At 42.0% G+C, this 12,932-nt stretch overlaps 1 protein-coding gene across 1 annotated transcript in view; it reads left to right on the plus strand.

Annotated features, from left to right (window-relative positions):
* The first annotated feature begins 350 nt into the window (after positions 1-350).
* Positions 351-12,932, plus strand: part of coro2aa (coronin 2Aa) — a 46,380-nt gene continuing 33,798 nt past the window's right edge. Inside the window, exon 1 of the mRNA XM_031752242.2 lies at positions 351-704. Coding sequence (XP_031608102.1) covers positions 690-704 — 15 coding nt within the window. The 5' untranslated portion in view covers positions 351-689. The remainder of the gene's footprint in view (positions 705-12,932) is intronic.

The raw sequence follows: 12,932 nt of genomic DNA on the forward strand, positions 1-12,932 counted from the left end.
CCGGGCCCTATGTTTGACACCCCTGCTATAATTAAGATTTATTTGATTTTACAGTGGGTGAATAAAGAGCAGGTTAATGTAAACGAAACAGGGCTAATGCTTCCTCTGCTCTTGTGTGATTGATCGTGAAACTGTCATGTTGTGTGTGAAACTGTTAAAATGTTATTTTAACATCGCTTGTTTGGCCTTCAGGCTACTCGGTGTTCATGATAATATTTTTATATCTTTGCACTGATCGACCTGGATTTCCTCGCCCCTCCCTGCCTCCTCCCTCCTCCCTCCTCTTCCTCCTCTCTGTCGCGTCCTGTGCTCGCATCTCTCCCTGTGATCTCTCCTCATCCACCCTCCTCCTCCTCTTTTCTTTTTTTTCATGGTGGCTGCAGTTTGAAGGGCAGAGAAAATGTTTTGGCTGTGAGATTTTATTTATGTTATTATTATTATTGTTGTTGTTATTGTCTTCTTTTTTAAAAAAAAAAATTCCGGGGGACTCTCAAGGTTGAGGCGGGCGTCATGACTTTTAAGTGACCACTCTGCCACAGCAATCGGTGATGTAACACGACTGGTTCCTGCTCCCCGGCTAGTCCCCTCCACCACCAGCAAAGCCAGCACATCCAGCAGGAGCAGCTCCACCGCTCGAGCCTTCTTCCCTCGGGGGAAACACTACCACCTGACGCCACATCTCGCCCCTTATGACCGTCTCAAAGGTGAGTTCCCTTCTGCTCCAACTTCTCGCTTTGTGTTGCTTACTTGCCATCACGCACTCGCTGCGTGTGCGGGTGGGACACTTTGGTGGGTGGGGGGGGGGTCTGAGCTGCAGCCGGAGTTGGAGCTGTGCCATGCGGCTCCACAGCCTGCTCCCAGGTTGGATTTCAGCGGACGACTTTGCGGCAGCCACGAGGTTTGTTTGCACGCGTTTCACACACACACACACACACACACACACACACACACACACTCCAACCTCTTGCTTGGTATTTGACAATGTGACGCAGAAGTGGGCAGCGGTTTCTGTTACAGCTGATCGGGTCTCACCCCCCCCCCCCTCAGGCACACACAGTATAGCACGACTCCATAGCTCTCTGCTGTTTCTATGTTTGCATGGGTGGAAACAGAAAAACCTGCACTGTCAACTTCACCATATTTAAACGGAGTGAGTACAGTAGTTGATCGAATTGATTATACGTTAAGTGGACACTTTATTAGGTACACCTTGCTAGTCCTGGGTTGGATCTTTTGCCTTCTAAATGGCACAGGTGCTGGAAACATCTCTGAGAGATTTTGGTCCGTATTGACAGGATGGCACATCTATTAGATGTGCTCTGTTAGACTGAGGTTTGGACTGTGGGGGTCATTTCATTACAGTGAAGTCACCTGTGTTCAAGAGACCAGTCTGAGATGATTTGAACTTTGTGACATGGTGTGTTAACTAAAGCAGCCATTGGAACATGTCATCATAAAGGGATGGACATGGTCACAATGCTCAGATAAGCATTTTTCTGTGGCAAAGATGCTCAGTTGGATCTAAGGATGCAAAAGTGTGCTGAGAAAACATCCTTCACACCATTACATCACCAACATGAACCGTCTATACGAGGCAGGATGGATCCCCGCTTTCATGTTGTTTGCACCAAAATCTGACCCAACCATTTCAGCGAGACTCGTCAGATCTGTTGTCCAATTCTGGCGAGCGTGTATGAACTGTAGCCTCAATGTGGTCTTCTGCTTCATGGTCTGACATGCTGTGCTTTCAGAGATGCTCTTCTGCATACCTCAGCTGTAAAGTGTCACTGTTGCCTTTCTGTATGCTTGAGACAGTCTGATGATGGTGTATGAAAATCCCAGTATAGATCACCAGTTTGTGGAATAATAAGAGCAGCCCGTCTGCCACATTCACAGTCACTCAAATCCCCTTTCTTCCTCGTTCTGATGCTCAGTTTAAACTTCAGCAGGTCGTCTTGAGCACATCTAAGTGTGATTGGCTGATTCGATATTGGGGTTAATGAAAGCAGTTTAATGAATAAAATTGAAAGGAATTGAAAATAGAATTAAATCCATAATTAAGTTTGCTTAAAAAGTATTTAGATTTTCCACATCTAATTACCTTTAGTATTGGAAATTTAGAAGATTTTAGCTGTGAAATCCACATTTGACTTTTTTTATTCCAGCTATCAGTCCAGAGCACACACATGCTTAGCTGTCATGTATGATGGAGAAAAGCACACCGTCCTGAACATTATCTCTTTTTAATCAAGATAGTTGTCAAGTCAAGGCAACAGCTAAAAATGAGCACTTTCACCAAACAAGTACTGAAAAAAAGACTGATATTAAAATAAAATGCTGCTTCTTTTTCTTTTATATGAAACAAAATTCAGTATTTAGGTTGTTGGACAAAGCAGCCTTTTTAAAAAAAATATTATTGTTTCTGGTTGTTTTAAAATATTAGCTCAATAGCTCAACAGAAAACAGTTTTAAACAATTGTTTAAAATTGTTAACTGAAGCTTTAGTTTACTTTTCATCTTTGAATAAAAGGAAAAAAGTAATCCCTACAGATAGCTGATTAGTTATCTGGTTAATTTTCAAACAACCGTGTGAACACGTTAGCGTTTTAAATAATACTTTTGTTTTGGAAAAGCACTTTAAAGGTGTTTCATTATTCAGGACCTGCGAGTCGCACATTTGTATTTTTTCTTGTGAGCAAACACAAAATCCAAACAGTTGTACACTGATAAAGCTGTAATCAAAATGCTGCAGGTCCCATCAGCGAGTATATTGTGAATAGATTTGGTGTGCCCGTTCAGTGTAAACACCTCCCTGCTTCTAAGTGAAGCCTGTTATTTCTGCTCTGTGGGTGGCTGTACTCTTTCAGGCCACCAGTTCACCAGATTGTTTGGATCCATTGTGTTTTTTTTTTTTTTTTATTCACTTCTGTCTGGATGGGCGTAAATAAACTTAAGACAAAGAAAAATAACAGTTTGAGAGCTGTGTTTAATGAACCGAGTCTAATGCTCACCACATGTGGAGCTGTGGGACAAATTTAGGACTTTATTGCCATTTGGCTCTTCAAGTGTGACAGTGCACATCAGTTTCACAGAAGGCCGGTCCAGAGCGTGTGCCGTGATTGGACCAAACGAATATTTGTATTATTTCCATAGGATTTTCAGATGTGTGACTGAATTGTTTTATCAAATTCTTCCTTCTATTTTATTTTTCCATAAGTTGTGGTTAGTTGGTTCAGTGAAACTCCCATTTAACTGCATTTATTTTCGCAGTTTGATATTGATATTCTCAATTTTCCTGTAGCGTTAGATAAAAACAGAGCTTTGTATCCAAGGTGAATATTTGGGGGAGATGAGACTGCAGATTTTTGTAAGCCTTATCCAGTCTGTTTGGGAGTCACTCTGAGTCACAGCGCAGTGTTTGGAGACAGGTTGCCTCCCACCAGGCGACCTGTTCAATTCCTGGCCCACATATTGAGGGCGTTGGCTCTGGGGAACCAGTTGGTCGTCGCAGCTAATCAGAAAGTGTTGCTGGAAATGGAAAAAATCCATTTAATCAGTGGGCAACCATTTTTTTCCCTTCCTTTCTTCCCAAGTCAAAACGAGGGATTTTTACTCTACTATTTTTATTCTACTGTGACAGAGCCGTACAGTGTTTTGGTTTTGTGCGCACGTAATGTTTTTAATCTTTTTCAACATTTTTATCACTAACAGCTTCAAAATTAGCTCAAAGAACAGTTTACATTTATTAATGAGCCTCATCAATAATAAACCCAACTTAGGCCAGCCCAGCTTACTGCTTCCAGCTATTGGTAGGAGTCTTTCCTGTGAGATTCATGCAGCTTTACAGGGTTAGCTACATGAGTATCCATTTGACAGGTGAGCAGTTATAAAGTCACAGCTGAATCATGCATTACACAGCAGCTTTCTTCAGGTTGAGTCATGAGTGGTGCCATCAGGGTTTTTTTTTTTTGGTTTTTTTTTTGGTGATCATTTTTATTAAAGCCCCTTTTGCAGCTTTTCGGGACCTGACTTTGAAATCTGCTTCTTCTTTTTTTAAAAGAATTGCGGATGAATAGGTTACAGCTATATTTGTGACCTCTCAAATCAATAAAACAACAATCAAAATATATCAACGGGTATCCTAGCAACCTTGAAAACAGACTTTAAGGTTGCTGATATGGCTAGATAAAACATCGTCACCCATGGACAGACTTTTCACTGTTCAACAGGTTAGGAAATCATAAATGAACTAATAAAAAAGTTTGGTCATCAACCCCGGTGGCAAAGTTGGGTTTGTGATCATTAAATTTATCAAGCCGAAACTGTCAGCCCCACCTGTTAGCTGGAAAGTGGCAGCCCTGACTGTTAGGTGGAAACGATTAGCTCCCCCATGACTCTGACATATTTTCATATTTTCCTTCTGCACTGATTAAACTTAATAGGATCCAAGTTCAAGGCTCCTGTCAGGGCTGACCTCAGACACCAGCCTGACCTTTCCGCCCATCTTTATGCTAAGCGAAGTGGCTCCTAAACACTTTCCAAGCATTTAACACTCAAAAAGAAGCTCCAAAAATGTCGAGCTGCTCTGTTTAAAGATGTAAAATAATAGTGTTTAGTTTAAGAATTGACCTTTGGCTCATTTTTTAAATACTTCCTAATGATACACTAACAGTTCACTGCTCTCCCCCCTTTGGGAATTTTATCAGAGCGCCTGAGATAAACAGCGAGGTCAGTTACCGCTCTTCAGCTTGGCGGGGGCTTGATGCAGATTTCTGCGTGCCCCTGACAAAAAAAGTCTGTAGCTAATGAACAGCGAACATGTTTTGGGGTTGCGCAGAGTTTAAGACATAAAGCGTGTCAGTTTGAGGCATGACTTTTGGTGCCGTGCTGTGTGGAGAGGTGTCATGCCAGCTCTCGAGTTGTCTAATTAGGCCTGTCATCCACCTAATGGCCAACCCGCTGCCAAAAACAGCATTAGACTAATGAGTTTGCCACACGTCTGCGCTTGTGTGAAACAAAAATCTCCCGACCACAAATGAACCCTCCCTGCTGTAGCCGGCTTTGAACTCGGGTGAAAAATCTTGACAGTCTCATTTTTAACGAGGTGTTTGTGGGATCTGAAGGCACCACAGGCTCTTCTGTTTAAATCCACTGTAGAGAGAGTAAAAAATCTGCTGCGCACTTTCATGTTAGGGCCATAAAATGCTAACCTGGCATGTCATCACACAGACTGTTAAACGCATACCTGAGATTCCCTCGCTTTGTCCAGCCTGTGACGTGTGCTGTTTGCTATGTAGGTCCTCATTTCCTCAGAATCTCTGAAGCAGAGCCTCTTTTGATTTTTTTGTTTTGTTTTTTTCCTGCTGTGGAAATACTTGGCTGTTTATCTTGTAGTATATCTTCCTGTCACTTACATCCGGAGCAGTGATGAGGCACTTGCTGCTGCTGCTGCTGCTGCTTTTAGGAGTCAGTCTGTCCTTCTGTAACACCTGCAATGAACTGAAGGTGTGCTTTTGAGCAAACATGCGCTTGAATCAACCCGATGACCTGAGCGCTAGAAAATCTGTGCAGGATATATGCGGCTGTTAAGCTGCTGTTGTGCAATAAAGTGATGACAAACCTGTTGTTATGGGCCATTTAGTCCCCTGTATGACTGCAGCCAGAGCTTGGTTTGCATTTCCAGCAGTAACCTGTTCCCTGTGGGAGGCGGAGTTTCTAAGGTGCAGCCAAGCAGCAGCGGCTTTCCAGATTGGTGGCATCAGGATCACTTCTCTGTTCCTGCTTCATTGATAAGTGACCCTCAGGTCTTTGGAGATGCGGTAAGGAGCTCAGTCATTTGGGAGGGGCTCAGATTAGAGCTAAAAGGTACCAATTGAGGTGGTTCAGGCGTCCAATAAGGATGCCTCCAGGATACGTCTTAGGTGAGGTGTTTCCAGCATGTCCTCAGGGGGGAGGCAAAGCATGTATCTCTCAGCTGGCTTGGGAAGACCTCAGTATCACACTGGAAAAGCTGGAAGAGGTGGAGAGGGGGGCCTGGGCGCCCTAGCAACCCAGACAAGCAGCAGAAGCTGGATAGATGGATGAACACACCTAGCAGCCAGTATAAGCCCTTTAAAAAAAAAAAATTGTACATAAAAATATTGTTACAATGTTGTGTTGTAACAGAGCTGAAAGAACAAACAGATTAATTAATCAGAAACGTGTTGCGAAAATCACATAATAAATTTTTAGCAGTGTTAAATTCACTGGTGGCTAATTTTCATCAGTGACCTAACTTGCTTGCACAGCTAGCTAGCAAGATATCTGTGCAACTATAATATTGTTGTTGTTTTAAAAAAAGCTTAAAATTGTACCAATTGAGGGTAAAATGTTTTGCTTATGTAACATGTTTATTTCTGATCTAAATTTGGGCATTTGGAGTCCACTGGGACTCAGCTTTTTGGAGCCAGCCTCCAGGGGCCCAGGGAGCAGCTGCAGTTCTTCAGTGGCTGGATGTTGCTCTTTGGGGATTCAGTGATTTTAAGCATTTAAAAGTAATAAATCTGCAAAAACAACTTCAACAATAGCTACTGTAGTCATTAAATGTTCAGGATTGTAACTGTGCATGGTTTTGTCTTTGCAGCATTGTGTGTGTGCCGGCGCATGTGTGTGTGGGTGCCAATCATGCATTTTTACTTTCTTTGTTGAGGGTTACATCACTGATTTATTACCTATTAGGTTAAGAGGAAAACCCTGAAACTGAAGCAGCTCATGTCACATGTCCTCTGTTGCCATTACAGACCCGACTTTGTGCCCTGAGGTGATGTTGGAGAACCCTGTGTCCTCAATAAATGGTGCCTCATACATGACTGTACCTCCAGAATAAAGCCCCCTGTGGCCTTAAGACTCTTACTCTCTGCCCCCGCCACACCTCCTGTGGTTCAGTTTTCACTAAAACTAATGAAGGCCTGCTTCACTGCCCGGCAGGGTCAGAGTGATTTCACGGTACTTGTGGCCTCTTTCAGTTAATCCTGCTGTTCTCACACTGTCAATAAAACATCTGGTATGCACTTATTCTGTCTTTGCCAGGATTTTCTAACAGGTGGAAACCTGTTGAGTGTTCTTTGTTCGGAGATTGTGTGTCCTCAAAAACTCAGAGTAACACAAATTTCTGGTGATTTAATTTCTTTAAGTGCACCTAAGCAATAGTTTTCTAAAGTTCTTCATTGGGCATTGGCTGCTTTTTCACTCATTTTCAGTCCAGTCCTTGTACCTCACCATTTTCAGAGGGGGTCTTTGTTAGCTTGTTTCAGTCACTTAATTCTGATCTGTGACTCATTCAAACATAAAAAGTACATAACTCCACAGGTGAACCAGTGTTGTGTCTACACATATCAGACAACATGGCAAAAAAACTATTTTAAATTGCATCTTTATGCACTTTGTTACCAGCAGCCTGGCAGAATTCACTCCCATTTCTTTAGTTGAATCCATGAAAATAGATGTCACAGTCTGACCGACCCCAAATAGTATTTTTGCACCGAGGTGATTCCCAAAGAGCTATTAGCCAAAAACTTGTCACTCTCTGTAACGGTGTGAAGTGTATCCTTAGAAAAAAATTGAGGAAACTGGACAAATGGAAGACGAAAAAGAAAGGGCAGGCCTAAGAATCCATCGATAGCAGATTAACAGTATCTGAAAGACATGTCTTTAAGAAATAGGGAAAAAATCCAGCAAAGACCGAACACAGGACCTGAGATAAGAACTTTAATCCTTATTTTAATGCTCTTCTCTCTTGGTGTCTTTTTTGAGAGGTGTGAGCAGTGATTGATGTAATAATCATAGCCCATCAGACGCTCTTCCTTGAAGAAGCCAGATTTTTGAGTTGTTAAGTAGATTCATCACCGGGCATTTGTTGTGTGGTATTTGTGGATCATCATTTGATGCTTCAGCCTGGCGGTCAAAGTGAATAAAATCTGCAGAGTATTGGGCTTTAGAAAACAATCTGCTGGTGGATATCGGGGAAGATTACTGTACTTGTCCTGACAATGGTTTAAAAATCCCGAAAATGCTCTTATATAAATCGAGAGTGTGCATGTGACCACAGAAGCTCTCTGTCTTTGTCCCAAAGACTACAAACTTCCCTTAAACAAGCTGTCGTCTGCTGTTTGTCACTGCAGGGCATTTACAGTGCCAGGCATAATGACTCCTCCAACAATGTCTTCGAAAGTCTTGTTTGTCTTTCCACCCTGACCTTCTTTTTCTTTTACTGTTACATCACTGTCACTCAGATCGGTCGTGGCAGGTTGCCGTGCACGTTTCTGACATGACAGCTGTTTGACCCACGTGGTGCCGGATAATCCCCAAACAGGGAGGGGATTATTTTAGAAAATATAGAGGGAGTCAGTAAATGTGTGCACAGTACAAGTAAAATACTGCAGGCCAAGCTTCAGAATGAACAGCTGGTTAGGACCTGAAGGGTTTATATGCTGTTTCGTTGGTAGTTGTTCTATTGAGGCGTTTGATCACATCTTGCGCACATTGCTTGAGAATTGTTTGCCATGACACAGCCACCGGTTGGCGGGAAAAAACATGAATCTCCTGACCGGTTGGCAGTGGTTCCTGGAGGTTACTGGCTCTTGCTGGATGAGGTTGCACCAAAAACTTCCTTGTCTTGCTTTGGTTGCTATCAGGTTGCCATAGTTACCTGTAGTTTTTTTCCCCCTCAGCCGTAAAAGGCTGATGGGGTGTCGCAGTCACCCCGCTGGAGCATGCAGCATGCAGCATGGACAGCCAAGTTTGTGAATGCAATAACTCAAGAATGAGGCAACATAGGATTTTCAAGGTCACCCCATTGAAGCATTTACTAAAACTCTCAAATGAGTTTGAATCCCAGTGAACTTGACTTCAAGTTAAAGGTCAGAGGTCAATTTTCTGAAAATGTTATGATTGAGATAACTCAAAAAGGACATCACCTAGTATTTTCAAATATATATAGGTTGATCTACTACACGGGTGAGGGGTAGCACTAATGACTGCTAGTATTAGACTGCAAACACGTGCTAACTCCTAGCTGAGCAGTAATGCAACTTGAAAAAGTGCAATGCAGCTCTTTCAAAGTAAAAGCTGTGCTTGAGCTCTGCAGGCAACATGTTTCAGAAGGCGCTGCAGCTCCATTTCCAGTTTGTGTCGCACTTTTCACCCCTTCACTGCAGCTCAGGGATTAGTCCGAGTAGTCCTATCTTCGATTCAACCCGCGACCGCAGCACTGTGCTAGCAACCAGTTGGGCGATATTCATTTTTCCCTAGCAAGAGGTGGTTGCTCGAGGGTCACTGACTAGTCTTTGGGCCTGCATAACTGGGGGCGGAAGCAATACCACTGGTACAGGTTACTAAAATTAAGAGGTTGGATGCTGGCAGCTTGTGACAGTTTGTCGACTTTCGTGAGGCACCGAGGGCGGGTACAAAGCGCCCCTTATTCACTTGATCTTACATTTTCACCATGATTGTCACATGTCCAATATGGCAGACAAGATAATGTCACATGGTTACCGGTCACACCGTTACTGGTCACTCCCTGTATAATGTCAGTAAGTTTTGATTAAAGGTCACAGTTGTTTAGTTTGGTGCTTTTTTTTTTTTCATTTGAAAGAATTTCCATATAAAGATCAGAAGCTTCTGGTCGGACTTATAAAAACCCCGTTGCTTCAGGCAGTGCGTTGCGGTTGTTTTTGAAGTCGGCAGGTCTTAGTCATGAAGCAGATGGGTCAGCAGAGTCTTATTTATTATTCATGATAACGAGTGGTTGGCCTCTTCCACCTGTGTGCGTGCGTGTGTGTTTGTTCAGCCTATTGATTCATGAGATTTAAAGTTGCACATCATGAAAATTACTGTCAGAACAGTTGCAGACTTGCTCTCTGATGCCATGTCTGCATGTTTGCTTATTAAACCCGACAACTGCTTCCACAGATAAGTTTACAAGGTGATTAGAATAAGTGCCTCTGTGTACAGTGTTGTACTACATCCTCAAAAATATATATTACTGAGTGTGTAAAATTACATACTGTTATTTGTACTTGCAGCGAGGCACGAGGTTGAAATTTTTGTGTGCAGACGAAAAATATTTCAGCAACTGCTGGATGACTTTGTGTTAATGGATAAACAAACTGGCCGTGCATTTGTTGCCTGATTTACATGTGGTTTTGCAGTGAAAGGTCTGCTAACAGATGTATTGCCATAAAACTTGGCACAGGCATTTAAATTCTGATTGCTTTTGTCTTTTCTTAAAGGTCTCATGTTACAGCCAGATCATTTATTCTACCATGCCTGCATAAACCATGTTTTAGCCTGGTTCTGTCTGCACGGAGCATGAGCCCTAACGGCACACTGCCAGCATTCTTTGCCAACTGGGGGCAGTACTTTTCTTTTTATGATGTCTCAGGGCAGGGTTTGGCATCTGTTCCTATCAAAAGAGCCAAGATTGATCAGTTTTTGCCAAAGAAATTTGTATTTAGGGGAAAACATATTTTTTTTATCCTTATGATGAAGCTGACACAGCCTGTAAGGTATGAACTGGCCTTTCCAATTTGGGTAAAAATAATTGTCTTTTTACATGTGAACGCGCTGCAGTGCGTTTTATTTTAATAATACCATGTTCTGTTGCTTTTTGAAATTATACATCTTAAATAACAGTTAACACTTTTTTTAATGGCAACAAAACAGCACAGTTCTGTAGTGGAGGGGAACAAATGCATTCAGATGTGCAACCTAATGCCACAGTCTTCCCAGGAGTGGTCATCCCAGCAAATTCACCTGAAGGTCTAATTGTGTAACACTCAGAGAAACAGAAAAACGCATGTGGTACATCTCGGTCTCTACTGGCCTCAGTTAGCATGTTTAATGTGACGGTTCATGACAGTCCAATTAGAAAAAGACTGGCTTGTTTGGAAGATTCGCTAGGAGAAAGACTCTTCTGTCTAAAAAGAACACGGCAGCTTAGGTTTATAAAACAGCATCTGAACAAACCACGAGATTTCTGGATTAATGTACTTTGGACAGACGAGACCAACCAACCCACCCACCCCCACCCCCACAGACACACGTAATCGTAAACACCTCGTACCAAACGTCAAGCACGGCGGTGGAGGGGTGATGATTTGGGGTTGTTTTGCAGCCACAGGACCTCAGTACCTTGCAGTCACTGAGTGGACCATGAACCTATCTGTATACCGATGTGTTATAGAGTCAAGTGTGAAGCCAGTTCTTTCTGTTAAAGGCTGTTGAATCATTGGGTGTACTTAGTTTATCACCAAACTGCAGAGAGTCCTGTGAACATTTTTTTTTTCACATGACTGTATAAACTCTAAGTTAATTGTGGAAGTGGCCTACTTTAGTTTATGACCTGCAGAGGTATATCTGATCTGTTGCCACTTTACTTTATTAGCACTAGTATGACTATGTTAGCCTGCTAATATAATGACTTAGTGAGCATGTTATACTTGGGTTAAGCATTAGCTTTTAGCTAAAGACTACAAACAAAACCATGTATAAGTGCATTTCTTTAGCTAATGTTTGGTTTGAGGCTTCACAGACAATTTGAGCCTAGCATGTCATGTTGCATGCCACAGTGCATTAATGCAGTTAGCTAATGGGCGTGATCTGATTTGCTGTGGCCTCGTTTTGCTCGACAGCAGGATGTGGCAGTACGCTGTCTGTGTATTGTTTGTACAGAGAGGGTGAGCCTATATAATAGCAAGCCAATCCCCTGGAGTCTCAGAAAGTGAAGCTCACCTTGACTACAGTTACTATGGATAAAGTGGATGGATGGCCTCTAGCTGCTGCTAAGCTCATCGACACTGTATTAATCTACATGATGAGGATCCTTGTAACTTCCTTGGTGTGCTCTAATCAGACCAGCTCATTGCCTTTGTTGAATAATGAATCATGCTTTAGCCATCTTGTCATTTAATATTCCGTATGTGTACAAAACAAATGGTTAATTCTCATAAAAAGGTCCTCTTAGACTAATTTTAGAACATCAAACCTAATTTGTTGCACATTTTTTCCCACTTTTCTCTCTTTGATGCAGAATATTTTTAACTCTATCAGGAGTTTTCACTGCAAACGACACCAGCTGGCCGCAAAACAGCTTTACTTAGTTATAATTAATATAAGATAAAAAGACACTCCCTCAAGGGTACACACACACACACACACACACACACACACACACACACACACACACACACACACACACACACACACACACACTGGTCTCTGTTCTGTGATGTGAAACGATGTGTGCTTATAACCACCCATATAATGTGATTAATATTTTAATAGTCCTGCAGTTTCTCAATGAAACGGCTCCTCGCACAGCTGAGATCTAGGTCACTTGGCGACGTTTTATGTATTTTATTTAATTTATTTTAAACAGAGATGGAAACATTTAATGTGTCCCATCTGAAAATAAGAGGTAAAATGCATTGATGTATTCATATAAATATAACCATTTACAGCAAATAGTGCTGTTTCTGTCCCAAAAAAAGCCAAAAACACTTCATCCCTTTATTTAACAAAACGGCTAACGGACCACAAATTAACCCAGTATGATTCTGGATTTTAAACTCCCGTGTTGTTTAGTGTTGTATATTATTTTTATGTCTGTAAAAGGTTTGCAAAAACACTAAGTTACTACTTAAGTTACTTATGTGTGCTATTATGTAAAACGTGTGCATTATGTCTGCTGTGCAGCTAATTTGGCACACCCTTAAAGTAAAGCCACTACTCACTCCTCACTTCGCTTTCATTATGAAGTAGACATAAGCAACAGGGACCATGTATATTAAAAAATGACTTGTTCGCCATGACGTCGCCCATTGGGGTGGGAGAAAGCTGCCAACTACTAGAGGGCAGAGGCTATACTCAAGAAAAGCAACCATATGTAACCAATG

This window comes from Oreochromis aureus, linkage group 6 (assembly GCF_013358895.1).
Source record: "Oreochromis aureus strain Israel breed Guangdong linkage group 6, ZZ_aureus, whole genome shotgun sequence".
In the NCBI taxonomy this organism is placed as follows: domain Eukaryota; kingdom Metazoa; phylum Chordata; class Actinopteri; order Cichliformes; family Cichlidae; genus Oreochromis; species Oreochromis aureus.